This window comes from Neofelis nebulosa, chromosome 14 (genome assembly GCF_028018385.1).
Source record: "Neofelis nebulosa isolate mNeoNeb1 chromosome 14, mNeoNeb1.pri, whole genome shotgun sequence".
Taxonomy (NCBI): Eukaryota; Metazoa; Chordata; class Mammalia; order Carnivora; family Felidae; genus Neofelis; species Neofelis nebulosa.
The window spans coordinates 49,465,120-49,478,273 of NC_080795.1; the positions used below are offsets into that span (position 1 = coordinate 49,465,120).

The 13,154-nt window shown below is 36.1% G+C and overlaps 1 protein-coding gene across 49 annotated transcripts in view; it reads left to right on the top strand.

Annotated features, from left to right (window-relative positions):
- The window catches only part of RIMS2 (regulating synaptic membrane exocytosis 2), a 612,947-nt gene that overhangs the window by 210,542 nt on the left and 389,251 nt on the right, over positions 1-13,154 (top strand). For 6 of the 49 annotated variants that reach the window (XM_058698799.1, XM_058698798.1, XM_058698801.1 and 3 more), the window contains exon 1: positions 11,128-11,804. The exons of 36 other annotated variants lie outside the window; for them this stretch is intronic. In XM_058698799.1, the coding sequence (XP_058554782.1) occupies positions 11,683-11,804 (122 nt within the window). In that variant the 5' untranslated portion in view covers positions 11,128-11,682. Of the gene's footprint in view, positions 1-11,125; positions 11,805-13,154 lie in introns of those variants that run through there. 7 more of the 49 variants (XM_058698806.1, XM_058698789.1, XM_058698793.1 and 4 more) reach the window with 3 other exon arrangements.

Here is a 13,154-nt window from a genome sequence, read left to right on the forward strand (position 1 = left end):
TTTGAGAATTGCTAAATTAGAGAAAAAAATTTTATTAGTCTCTTATTCCATTACCAATAGAGTATTTAATTGTGTATACACAGAATTATATAAGATAACCTAAACTATATGAAACTCTCAGCTTCCTTCCCTATTTTTTACTTTATTTCTGGTTATGCCCTTGAGTTTGTCCATGTGGTTTATTTCTTCTGCTCCTCTTGATAAACAAATGTAAAAGGTCTTTGTTGACTTTAGTTTCTTTTTTTTAAATAATTTTTTTAATGTTTATTTATTTTTGAGAGAGAGAGAGAGAGAGAGAGATAACTTGAGTGGGGGAGGGGCAGAGAGAGAGGGAGACACAGAATCCGAAGCAGACTCCAGGCTCTGAGCTGTCAGCACAGAGCCTGACGTGGGGCTAAGACTCATGGGCCATGAGATCATGACCTGAGCCAAAGTCAGCCGCTCAACCGACTGGCTGAGTCTTCTAGGTGACGCTGTTGACTAGAGTTTCTAGGAGGAATAGGTAGGAATATGTTTAAAATGTAGTGAATTGGACAGGGTTTTTCTTGAAGTGATGCTGGCATGTTTTGACTGTAGCCTTTACCTACAATGTCATAGCCATTGAGAGATTTAGTTTAGAACTCAGAAGAGTTGGTACAATTTTTTTTAATAAGAAATTTATAGAAATTGTCTATTTTTTTTTCCAACGTTTTTAATTTATTTTTGGGACAGAGAGAGACAGAGCACGAACGGGGGAGGGGCAGAGAGAGAGGGAGACACAGAATCGGAAACAGGCTCCAGGCTCCGAGCCGTCAGCCCAGATCCCGACGCGGGGCTCGAACTCACGGACCGCGAGATCGTGACCTGGCTGAAGTCGGACGCTCAACCGACTGCGTCACCCAGGCGCCCCAGAAATTGTCTATTTTTAATTCTGTATATCTTTTATCTTTAATTGTGAGTGCACTACTTAGTGCTAGTGCATGTTTCTCACAAGCGTTTTAGTCTTAATTTTGTGAGAACTCTTTTATCCTTAAAAATCTCGAAGACAGAGCTAGGCTCATGCATCTCAAGATAGCTCAAAACACGATAAATTGCTATTGTCCTAAACTTTGGGGTACAGTTAGGAACATTAATACAGATCATCGGGATTTCTTCTGTAGTAATCTATGGCTACTCTAGTTTTTTTCAGACAAATAATGCAGCAAAAATAAGTAGAGTAGAGAATAAAAATTGTTCTTACCTATAACGAACTATTTTTATTTCTCTGCTATATACCTGCAAGACGCTTGTATACATTATTTAACACAGTTGGAAGTCTTGAGGTATGATTGGAAGCTCCTTGTCTGGAAAGGTCTTTCCAGGTTGGTTTGAAGGTTATTGGTGGAACAGTTCTCACTGTGCTTACATAATTACACAGTGCTTGAACTGGAAAATTAAACTTAAGGGTGACCTCCCCTCTCTACTGATAAAACCCCCTTTTATTTTTTTCTTTTCAGTTCCTCTTTCTTTTTATATATTTCCACCTGAGCACTTTTTTGTTTGTCTATTTCTTAGATGTTAAGTTTTCAATTTATTTTTCCTCAGTAATATTTTCAGATTCGTGAGTTTTCTATTTATCCAATCTCTTCAACTATTTTCGTCTTCCTTTTCTCTGCACGAGAATTGATCTGCGTTGATAGAGCAGAACTGGCAAATTTTAGTCACATCTCTCACAAAAAGTTTATATTTTTCATGGCTATGATACTACAGAATATATGCACTCAAACTTGTGGGGTAAAATTGCTTTTCGCTTCTGTGATATATAGCTGAAATTTACTTATGTAAATTACTTGACATGGTTGAAAGTTTTGAGTTATGATTTAAAATCACTGTCTGGAAGGTGGTAAGAAACCTGTTTCTTATAGTCGACTTTGCTTAATAAGAATTAGAGTCATGTGAGTGGGGGGAGGATTATGAAAATTTGATTTTTTTTCATTGGAATATTTCCCTTTCCTGTCTAAATATATTTTGATGCAGTGCTTTGGTGCATCTTTGCGTTTTACTCCCTCAAAAAATATGAGATTTGTCCAGGCCTACTGTGATCTTTTTATTTGTGTTTTCCTATCATTTCTTTTTTTACATTCTGGGGGCACTTTTAAACTATAAAGTTAGCTTATGTTTTAAATGAGAGCATTCATGAGGAGTTGCTGACTGAGAGCCATGATAGTACTTAGTAAGGAGCGCTGCATTGTAAGATGTGAATGTTCATTCTAACTTTGTCACCAACCACTTGGACAAACTAAAAAACAGCTCTCTACTTTCTGTAAAATGAGAGAGTTTAGATTTTATTTTAAATGTGATAGGATGCCATTGTAGGGATTAAACATGGAAGGAACATAATATTATTTATGTTTTTGTGTGGTCATTCTGTTGTGTGGAGAATGGTTGTAGGAGACAGGTTTTTATACACAGAGAAATTAGGAAGAGGGGCGCCTGGGTGGCTCAGTCGGTTGAGCGACCGACTTCAGCTCAGGTCATGATCTCACAGTTTGTGAGTTCGAGCCCCGTGTCGGGCTCTGTGCTGACAGCTCGGAGCCTGGAGCCTACTTCAGCTTCTGTGTCTCCCCCTCTCTCTACCCGTCCCCTGCCCACTCTCTGTGTCTCTCTGTCTCTCAATAATTAATAAATGTTAAAATAATAAAAAAAAAGAAATTAGGAAGCTATTGAACTAGTCTGTGAGACAGATATTGCTAGCTTGAATTTGAATTGTATAGCAAGATGGAAATTTTGATGGATTTGTGTTCCATTTTGAAGATAGAGTTGACAGAACCTACTGATAGATTGGATGTAGGCGGTAGAGTGTCAAAGAAAGAGGGATATCAAGGATAATTCCTAGGTAAACCATGGTGTTGTTCCAAGATAGGAAAAACTGAGAAGGAACAGATTTGGATGAGGAAATCAGAAATTTTGTTTGGACATATATTTGCGATGACCTTCTGATTCCCATTTGGGGATGTCAAGTTAATAGACAGTTATATGAGTTTGGAGTTCTAGGGGAAGATAAAGACAAAGATATAACATGTACAAAGTATTTAAGGCCATGGGTTTAAATCATCTAGGTAGAGCATGTAGATTGAGCAACAGAAGACGTTAGGGCACCTGGCTGGCTCAATTGGTAGACCATGCAACTCTTGAACTTGAAGTGTGTGTTTGAGCCTCACGTTGGGGGTAGAATTTACCTTAGACAAAACAAAACAAAAAAGAACAGAGGTCAACAACATGGTCACAGTAGAGCCTTGGACATTCCCAACGTTCAGATGCTGGCAAAAGACCCTGAGAAAAAATTGCTACTGAGGAAGAAGAAAATCAGGAGAATGTGTTTCAAGAACAAAGAAGACAAAAAAAATGGTTAAAGGACCATGGGCAGCATAACATCAGTATCAAATGCTGTGGAGGGGAGTTATGTTAAGAAAAGAACAGAGGTGGAAGTACTATAACACTGTATGTTAACTAACTGCAATTTTAAAAAAAGCTCAAAAAAGAGAAGAATGGAGGACTGCATTTGAATTTGGCAACATGGAAGTCATTGATGAGAGCTATCTTGATGGAGTATTAAAGATGGAAAATTGATTGTCATGGACTGAGAAGACGATATGAAGTGAGGAAGTAGACATAGCAACTAAAGACAATTCCTTGAAGAACTTTTGCTGTGAAGAGGAGCATAAAAATGGAGCAGTACCTCGAAGGGGATTTGGGTTCAACGGAAGTTTTTTTAAGATAGAAAATAGCATAGGGACGCCTGGGTGGCTCACTTGGTTAAGCGTCTGACTTTGGCTCGGGTCATGATCTCACAGCTCGTGAGTTCGAACCCCGCATCAGGCTCTGTGCTGACAGCTCAGAGTCTGGAGCCTGTTTCAGATTCTGTGTCTCCCTCTCTCTTGGCCCCTCCCCCGCTCGTGTTCTGTCTCTCTCAAAAGTAAATAAACCTTAAGAAAAGTTTTAAAAAAAGATAGGAAATAGTATAACAATAAAATCATTGGTGGCTCGATTCACACATAAAATAAATGTTATTCTTCATCACGACAAATGTCGTTAGAACCAAGAGGCTTCTAAAATAGATTCAATAATAAATAAATAAATAAGTCATTTAAGGAAGGAAACAAAACGGGAAAAGGGAAAGCTAGATGGAAAATTGATAGGACAGGTCTTGTTTGTATTATACTTTCTACTTTCAAATTTGGTGCTTAATCACTCATAAGTAGCTGGGTTCTCTGATTAATCTTGATCTCTGTTCATTTGTAAGGGTCAAGCATGTCTAATTGTATTTTTAAGTTGGTAACATTGGATCAAGATGCCTGTAGATTTACATGAGTTTATTTGCATAAGGTCTTCTGCTTTGGCTGAACCAAGACTAACAATTTTGTTTGCTTACCTTTTACCAAGGAAGGAAAGGGGGTAGAAAAAGGAAGCTTAAATGTCGTCTGTTCCCAGTCTATTTTCCTAGGCTAGATTTGGGTCCTATTAGAGTGAGTGATTTCAGGCTAAAAGAACGCTTTTCAGGAGAATTGTTTTGAGGCACAGGATCACACATGGCAATTCTTCAATTTCCAGATGACAGAATATGTAACAGAGAGTTGATTATACCATTCTTCTTAAAACACTGCCTTTTATTGGCTTTTGGGTCACCACACTCTCCTGATTTCCCTCCTACTTTTGTGGCTGTTCCTCTCTTTCCTCCTTTAGTTGGTTCTTCTTTACCTGATGACTTACTGTGGAACTTAGTTCCTTTGTGCTCTGTTTTAAACTTTTATTTTTCCTTTTCATTTTGAACTTTCTCTTTGGGTGATCTCATTTACTCACTTGATTGAAATCCTTACCAACACGCTGATGCTTCCTGAATTTATATCTACGGTTGAGAACTCTCTTCTGAACTCCAGGGCGATTACTTATTGCTTACTTATTTGCTTACTTATTTGTCCAATTGCTTACTTATTTGCCTTTTTAGCTATCTTGCATGCTGCTTAAATTCAACAACTCATCATCTTCCCCTTCCTTCTCCCTCAGTCTGCTCTTCCTTTAGCATTTTCTTTTTCAGCAAATTTTAAGACTATATGCTTGGCTACTTAAGAGAGAAATCTGAGAGTCATTTTTGACTCCTCTTTTGACCCTCATACTCTGCCTCCCAACCTGTGCAAATCAATCATTATGTCCTGTTGATTCAATATCTGCCTTTTTAGTCCTCTTTGTCTCCATCTTACTGTAATCATTTAAATTCAAGCCAGCTAATATGTTGCTTTGACTAATGCTTTAGCTTCCTAATTCATTTCCCTACATCCACATGTAGTGAGATAATATCTTGGTGTATTTGTGATGTTTCCAGTCCCTCATGATGTAATGAGTAGAAGGAAATTGCATGAAAGAAAAGAATTGTGGATGCGAACTCTCGGAGGCCAGTATTATTGCACAGTATTCTGTTTGCTGCCGTATTTTGCTAAAACAATTTATAGTCGTGCCAATGATTATTGTTTCCAGTTTTCATGTACTAACAATGTGCAGTTAGTTTGCAAGCTTAGGTGAGTGCTTGGAGTCCCAAAGCTATAAACATTTCTTATACTGTGGTTCCTGGTGAATACAGTTATTAGGGATTGAGTTGGCTCATATTTATAGTGACATAGCTCCCTGAAGTTGTTGTATTGCTTCCAGGGATTCTCTTGACAGTTATCAAGGAAGTAGCTACTTGGAACTAGTGGTCCTAACAGTGGAGAGACTTAACCAAGTTGTGTTTTCAGAGATCTTGGTTCTCTTTCTTCTAATAGGTAGAATCTCTAGGTGTCAGATTAGATAATCACTCTGGACATTTTCATTCTGGAGCTTAAATCTGGGTCTGACTCTTGCATCCAATGGAAGAAAAATCGCTATTGCTGCCAGCTTGTAGGAGTGGGAACTACTCTGGTAAGAGCTGCTTGGCACTGGGCTGTTGAAGCAACCCTGTAACACCTCTCATGATAATGCAGCCTGCGCCAAAGTGTAGTAGTATTAGCCCTCCTATTTCTGGCCCAGAAACAGGAGTCAGAGACAGGATAGTGATGGTGGGGCTTCATGCATCTGTGGTGGCTTTCACGGTGCCCCTCCTTTCCTTTCCAAATCAGATGATAGAAACTAGTAGGAGTCCATTCTTCAGCAACGACCCAAATTAGGGACAGGTAGATACAGAGTTCAAGCCCCGGGAAATACTACAGAATTTTTTTGTACATCAGAAAATAACAGTATCCACGTGTTCTTAAAAACTTATTATGAAAACCACTGTGGGTATTTTGAACTACACTGTTCTATGATTTTACTCTGGAATCTTTAGATTTGTAGTATGCTTACGTAAGCCGATCTTCCTTAAATATTGTCCACACTAAGTTGAGGCAGAAGCCAATTTACCTTTATTGAGTAACTTTTCCCTTCTGTGCTTTTGTTCAAAATTTCATCATCTGCCTTTATTTGCTTATATCTTATCCCTGAGGTGAATGGTTCTATGGTCTTGCCTCAGGGAAATATTTACAATGCATGACATTAATTTGAAAAACATATGAAGACCACTTGTTCTCTGGACCATCTTTCTTATATATAACCCTTAGATTTTTATCAGTCAGATGCTTCAAATAGCCAATGGAACAAGAATAATGCAACAGAAGAGACAGTGCAATTGTTTCAATTATGTAGGTAGAACTATAGATGTATATTTTAAGAAAACGAAAAATTCCTTTAACACGTTTCTGGTATTTTTGTTATAGATTATACATTTTATATATCATATAGTTTCAGTTATTGATTAGCTATGTTTAAATGTTTGCATGTATGGAGCATTTTATTTATTTATTTATTAAATTTTATTTATAAAATTTATTTTGAGAGAGAGAGAGAGAGCGAGAGTGCACATGTGCAGGGGAGGGGCAGAGAGAGGAGAATCCCAGGCAGGCTCTGCACTGTCAGCACAGAGCCTGATTCAGGGCTCGAACTCATGGACCGTGAGATCATGACCTGAGCCGAAATCAAGATTCAGTCGCTTAACTGACTAAGCCACCCAGGCGCCCTGTATGGAGCATTTTAATAGGCACACTTTCGTACTCCTAAAAATTCAAAATAAACCTAGACATCTCTAAAACTATAACATTGAAATATGCCATGAGGGATATTGAGCCTTACCAAGTAAGAGGCTTGTGTTGTTATTTAGAAGAGAATAAGTTCCCAATTTTTATGCTTTCATTTAGGTTTTGAGTTTGTGGTGAATTTCTTAAGACATTTAGCTCACAGCCATTAGGCATTTGCAAACCAAGACTCTTAAGTAATTTTAACTTAAGAGCTTATACTTCAAGTATTTTTGAGGATGACATAATAAACAAGTTAGTGCTAAGTGGTTTTTTCCCCCCTCTCCTTTGGTTGTTTCATAGTACTAACTAAACTATTTGAGTTGTTAGAATCTTAGGAACCTCCTGGTAAAGAAGAGAATACCTCTGCTAATGCATATAGCTATTTACGTGAAAACTAATAACCTAATATTTGATTTACTTAAGCATTGCTAAGAAAAACCTCATGGGCTGACATCATACTTAATTTGTTATGGTTATGGTATTGTAATTGTAGAATTCTCTACTTACAGGTAGATTAAACTTCAGGCTTTTTTTGTGGTTAATGTATAAAGAAATACAATGGAAGAAAAAAATGTGATGTCTCACCCAGAAATAATCAATATTAACATTTTAGTGTTTATTCTTCCAGTGTTCTGTCAGCTTTTGAGCACTTTTAAAGTTTTGGTACATAATACTAAATATTTCTCAGAAAGGTTCTACCCATATGCACTCTATCAGTAAATCTGATATGAGACGGTGCCTCTTCTCTGACTCTCCGGACAATACTTTGCCAATTTAATGGGCAAACATACACTTTAATGTGATTATTTTTATTTGAATTCTTTGATTACTTAGCTTGAACTTTTTCACGTGTTGATATGCTGTTTAGAAATCTTCTTTAATAAAATTGCCTCTACTGCTAGAAGTTTCTTAACACCTCTTCTGGGAGAGCTCTAGTTTGCTTTGTCATTATCGGTGAGGTACAAAAGATTCTAATAGTACAGCCAAATTTCCACCATCAACTTCACTTGTGAGAGTTAATGCTTCTCTGCTGGACTCAGTGTAAATATAGAGCTAATTATCTAATTTTCCCAGAAAGAGGTGAGTATCAGCATTGTATCCTGTCAACATCCAACAGACAGAAGGATAGAGCCTTACACAAAAGAAATTCATAAAGAAATGCATGAACAAGTATGATAAATAAAAGGAAGTAATTGTTAGAATCCTGGTTCCAATAATGTGATTCCTTAGGTAGCTCATAGTGAGGTTACTTCCAATTACTATGTACCTTAAAGTTTATAAAATGTGTTTATATATAATAATAGCCCATCATGAGGTAGCTACATCATGAGGTAAATGATGTAGCTTGAAGAAACCATAGCCCAGGTATATAAAATCAATGTCTTGAGGTATAATGGCTGGTTAGGTTTGGAGTCAATACTTAAATCTAGGCCAATAAACTCCAAGTGCCATGTTCTTTCTCTCATCGTAGAAGCCTCTGGTATTTATGTTACATGTGGCCTACAGTGTATAGAAAATGTAAAACAAATATTAGCTGTAAACATTCTTAAAATATTCAGGATATTCCAACAAGTTACACAATGGTTTTGATTGCAAATATTGGTTGCTTTTGTATTTATGAACCTTATAATAGGATGTGGCCGGCTAAAGTAAACACAGAAACAAAGAACCAAATTGAGCCCTGAGCAGTTTCTTATCCTACTTATGGGATGTGACTAAAAGCTAATTACCTTTTCAATAAAATATAGACATCTATTCATTCAACAAATATTTATTAAGTACTTACTTTGTGCTAGGCACTATGCTATAGAATAAAACAATATTTAGCCTTAACCTCATGGAACTGAGGGCAAAAGACATTAAACATTTTTTTTTCAAGTAAACATATAGTTACACTTTTATCAAGTGCATGAAGAATGAGTACAGGGTATGATGAAAGTGAATAGGGGACCTAAGCTAAGTCAGAGAAAGTCTTCTTGAGAAAGTGACATTTGAATCCTTAAGAATGAATGGGAGCAGGCGGAAGGTTGGTAAGGGGAGGGGGAAGTGGAAGAAAGCACTTCTAGAATGTTGAGGGAACGAAGAGAAAGTTGACCAGTAGTGTGTGTTGTATAGTGAGAGCTGGAAAAGAAGGGTCTGAGGAAGGTAGTTGCTGTTTCTTTAGTCTTTAAAGAAGTAATTTTGCAGTTCATTCTAGTGATGTTTCCATTGCTGAAACCATTTTTTGGAACTCTTCCTATGACCTTGTCTTCAGATCCAACTCTGAAACAAAAGAAACTTTTTTTTTTTTTTAGCAACGAAGAGTGCTTTTCAGTGTAACACCTTATTTAACATACTTAACTTCAAAAGGGCTTTTGATTATTTATACAAATTAAACCTACCTGCAAGGGGGAAATATATACATACATACATATATGCATATACATATTCATCACAGTTAGTATGAGCTTTGAAATTAAGAATTTTAAAAATGTGCTTCCACTTATAGAAATTGACCTTTTATAGATATAAAAAATTCACTTATGATCAGAAGCTTAAAATTTTTAGCATGTCAGGTTGCTTCTGTTTGAGTGAAAGGAAAGAAATCTATTTAAAGTTACTTATGAATTAAAACCATTGGGATGTTTGCTCTGACTGAAATATCTTTGATTAGGTCACTGGCAGGTAGTTTTCCTATTCATGTATATAGACTGATCTATTCACAAATGGATGTCTGTGTGTGTGTGTGTGTGTGTGTGTGTGTGTGTATGTGTGTATACACATAGAAGACAGAATGATAGGGAAGGGGCATGTGATGTGGAGTCCAAGGCAGAGATTCATTCAGATACTCTATATAAGCTGTGTGATCTTCAATCTTTTAAGGCCTCAATTTCTTTTCATTTATAAACAATAGCAGAACTACCACTTGCTCACATTTTCTGGATATTAAAAAAATAAATTTAGAAGTACTTTATAAGCCAAAAAATACTTTATAGTTATTACATATATATGTTTCATAAGTAGATGAATGTGCACCCATAAAAACATAAAATAATAAATAATAAGCAAAACAGGGGCACTCTTGGTTGAGGACAAACCCATAATTAAACATCTTAATTTCTAAAAGAAAGAAATTACTTAAAAATTTGCATTGTTACATGTTTTTCTTGTGTCATTTCAAAATTTATATTATTACATGTTTATTTTGTGTTGCTCTTTTGTGAAATGCTTATTCATGTCAACAAAGAATTCACCAGTTTTTAAAAAAACTTCTTAGTGTATTTAAGTGCCTGGTTACTTATTGCTAGTGGTATACGTGTGGAAGGGGATGGAAAGGGTGAGGGCTAAAAGTTGAGGTAAAAAAGGCCTAAAGGGGATATACTTGTTATAGAAATGTCATGGTTTAGGAGTAGTTAAAGAGCAATAAAAATATTAATTGTCCCTGTAAGTGAGTTGATTTTTAAAATTTGGTTTACACACAACTTTTAGAGCATCTCTTGTAGTAAGATTGGATGCACATGGATATTTAATAACCCAAACATTTGATCTAAACCAGAATTACTCTTTTAAGAATGGATGGTGATCTGAGGTACTCTAAGACAATTGGAGCCTTCAGGAAATATTCTTTTCTGAGAAATGCTATGACCACCATTTATTGAAATAAATTAATAATAGTTGATAAAGTCCCTGGCCTTAGTTGTGTTTTTTGACTTGTGGAAATGTTCACATTTAATGTGTGCTGCCTAAGTGAGTTTTAATTGATAGAGTAGCAGAGTATAATTTTTTTCTAAAATTGCACAAATAATCATGTAGTCAATATGTACGGCCTTTGGAAAGAGACTGGCTTGAATGTTACTCATTTTTCTTTAAAAGCAAATGAAGACATTTTCAAATGAAGAAGTTAAGATGAATAAGTTCATGTTTTCCAAATGTCTCTTTGGAAGCACAGCATTGTGAATGCAGGCAATAAAAGCCCATTGTCTGTCTTATTGCTTCACGATATCAAAAGAAGGATATACCGCTTATTTTTAGGGTGTTCTGGTCCTATGCAGCAGCCTGCACAGTGAAGAGACCTACATACTCTGTTGCTGGAGTTGCTTGTTTTCCAGGGAAAGAAAAAAGGGTTGGGAAATGCAGAACTCCTCTCCTTCTTACCCAGTAGTAACATTGAGAAGATACCTTGTCCCCATTTTTATTACTTCTGAGATTTTATTGCTGGCAGCCAGATGTGCTGAAACTCCTGACGACAGCATCTATTCATTGCGTGTTTTTAATAGGCTTAGAGAAATATGAGTACATGAGAGCAGCTCAGCTTCACACTTCAGCTGGGAATGCCCAAAAAGCTTACTGCTGTTTAGAATTCTTGCTACAGTCAGGAGAAAGCCGAAAGCTGTACGGGCACTGAATCTTCTACGACTGAATTAGAAGAATAATGACTGTACAATTAACTATCAACCTCTGCTCATTTAAGCACAGTTTCTACAGAGCTCAGGAGAAATATGGAACTTGATTGGCATGTTTTTATTTGATGGTGTCTGCAAATAGATGACTTTAAAGACAGGTGGTAAGGAAAAATAAGAGAAGGGGGGGTGGAAAAAGAAAGAAAATGCAATTTGAGACATTGCGCCAGGTCTGCAATTCTGTCTTATCTCATTTTCATGGGGTTTTCTCATCCCCACCAAATATTTTACAAAATGAGCTTTTTGGACAAACGCTGAACAATGCAAGGTGAGTAAAGCTAAACTCTATTTCCTTCAGCATTGATGTTTTCTGAATAATAATCTGATATGCCTGTAAAAATTGTTCTGTACTGAAATGTTGGTATGATAAGGGTGTTGTCTTCTTATCACAAATATAAAATTTTATGTGGCGTTTTTCTTAATTGAATTTTGAGAAGGAAAATAAGCTTACTTCAAAGCCCCCCAAAGCATCTTAAATTTAACTAGTTTGACCTCTGAAACATAATACAGGCTGTTTCATGATTTCATTTTCTAATAACTAAAATGATCAATTTAAAATGCCTGATAGGTTTTTTTTTCTTTGTGATCATGGCAGTGATTACAATGCATTTATAGGGATGGGGATATATAATCCTATGTGATTTGTTGGAAAATATGAATTAGCAGTCATGCATCCTCTTTGTAAAACATGCGGAAGATGTTTCCTGGGTCTGAGACATTTCTCGATGCAGAGCAGATCAATAATCACTTTTAAACAGGCTGTATTATCAAACTGCTAGTATTGCTTTGTATTTGGTCAGCTAGTTTGAAAGGATGCTTTGTTATGAATTCCTATTGCTTTTTCAACCTCATCATTTTATGTGTGTGGAGAAGATTGTGAAATTATGAACATATGTTTTAGACGGTTTCTCTGGCTTACACGAAAAGAGACAGCCTATTAAAGAATGCTTTTAAAATGCAGTTTTAGCACCCAGCTGTTTGCGTGGTGAGAATGTCTAATGTTACATACCTACTGTAGAAAAGACCCCATTTTAACTAAATATACGTGGAGAAGGACTGAGGAAGAAATTTTTGAGCATGATAATAATGCACTAAAGCCTTCTGGAAATTGAGGGAGAAGTAATAGTGCACAGAATATTGAATGGTTCTTCTGGTCTCTTCTGAACAATGTGAGGCAGCCTATTTAGAGATTTAAAAAAAAAAAAAAACTATTACACAGTATGTGTCTTAATTTAGCAAAGGAAAAGGAGGCTTTTAAAATTTGTGGACATTTAAAATGCTTACCGATGATAAATATATTGATGACCTTTTCATTGAATGTGAAGTAACATATCTGTTTTTTATAAAATTTCACTTCTTTCCTCAGGACAGTTTTATTCAGTTGACCAATTCTATTTTTTTATGTTTAGTTTTTGGATAATTTAAAATATATAACAGTATGTGAAGTGCTGTGATATTCTGTAACAGGCTATCTATATTTTAAGATACTGGGCTTTTTAATTTAGTAATACATCACTTGAGTGTCTGTAATTTATGGTAAAAATAATCTGTATTGCATGTTATATTTAAATAAAAGAGGCGGTATGGCTTTCTTAAAATGTCCATGACCTGAAGCTAC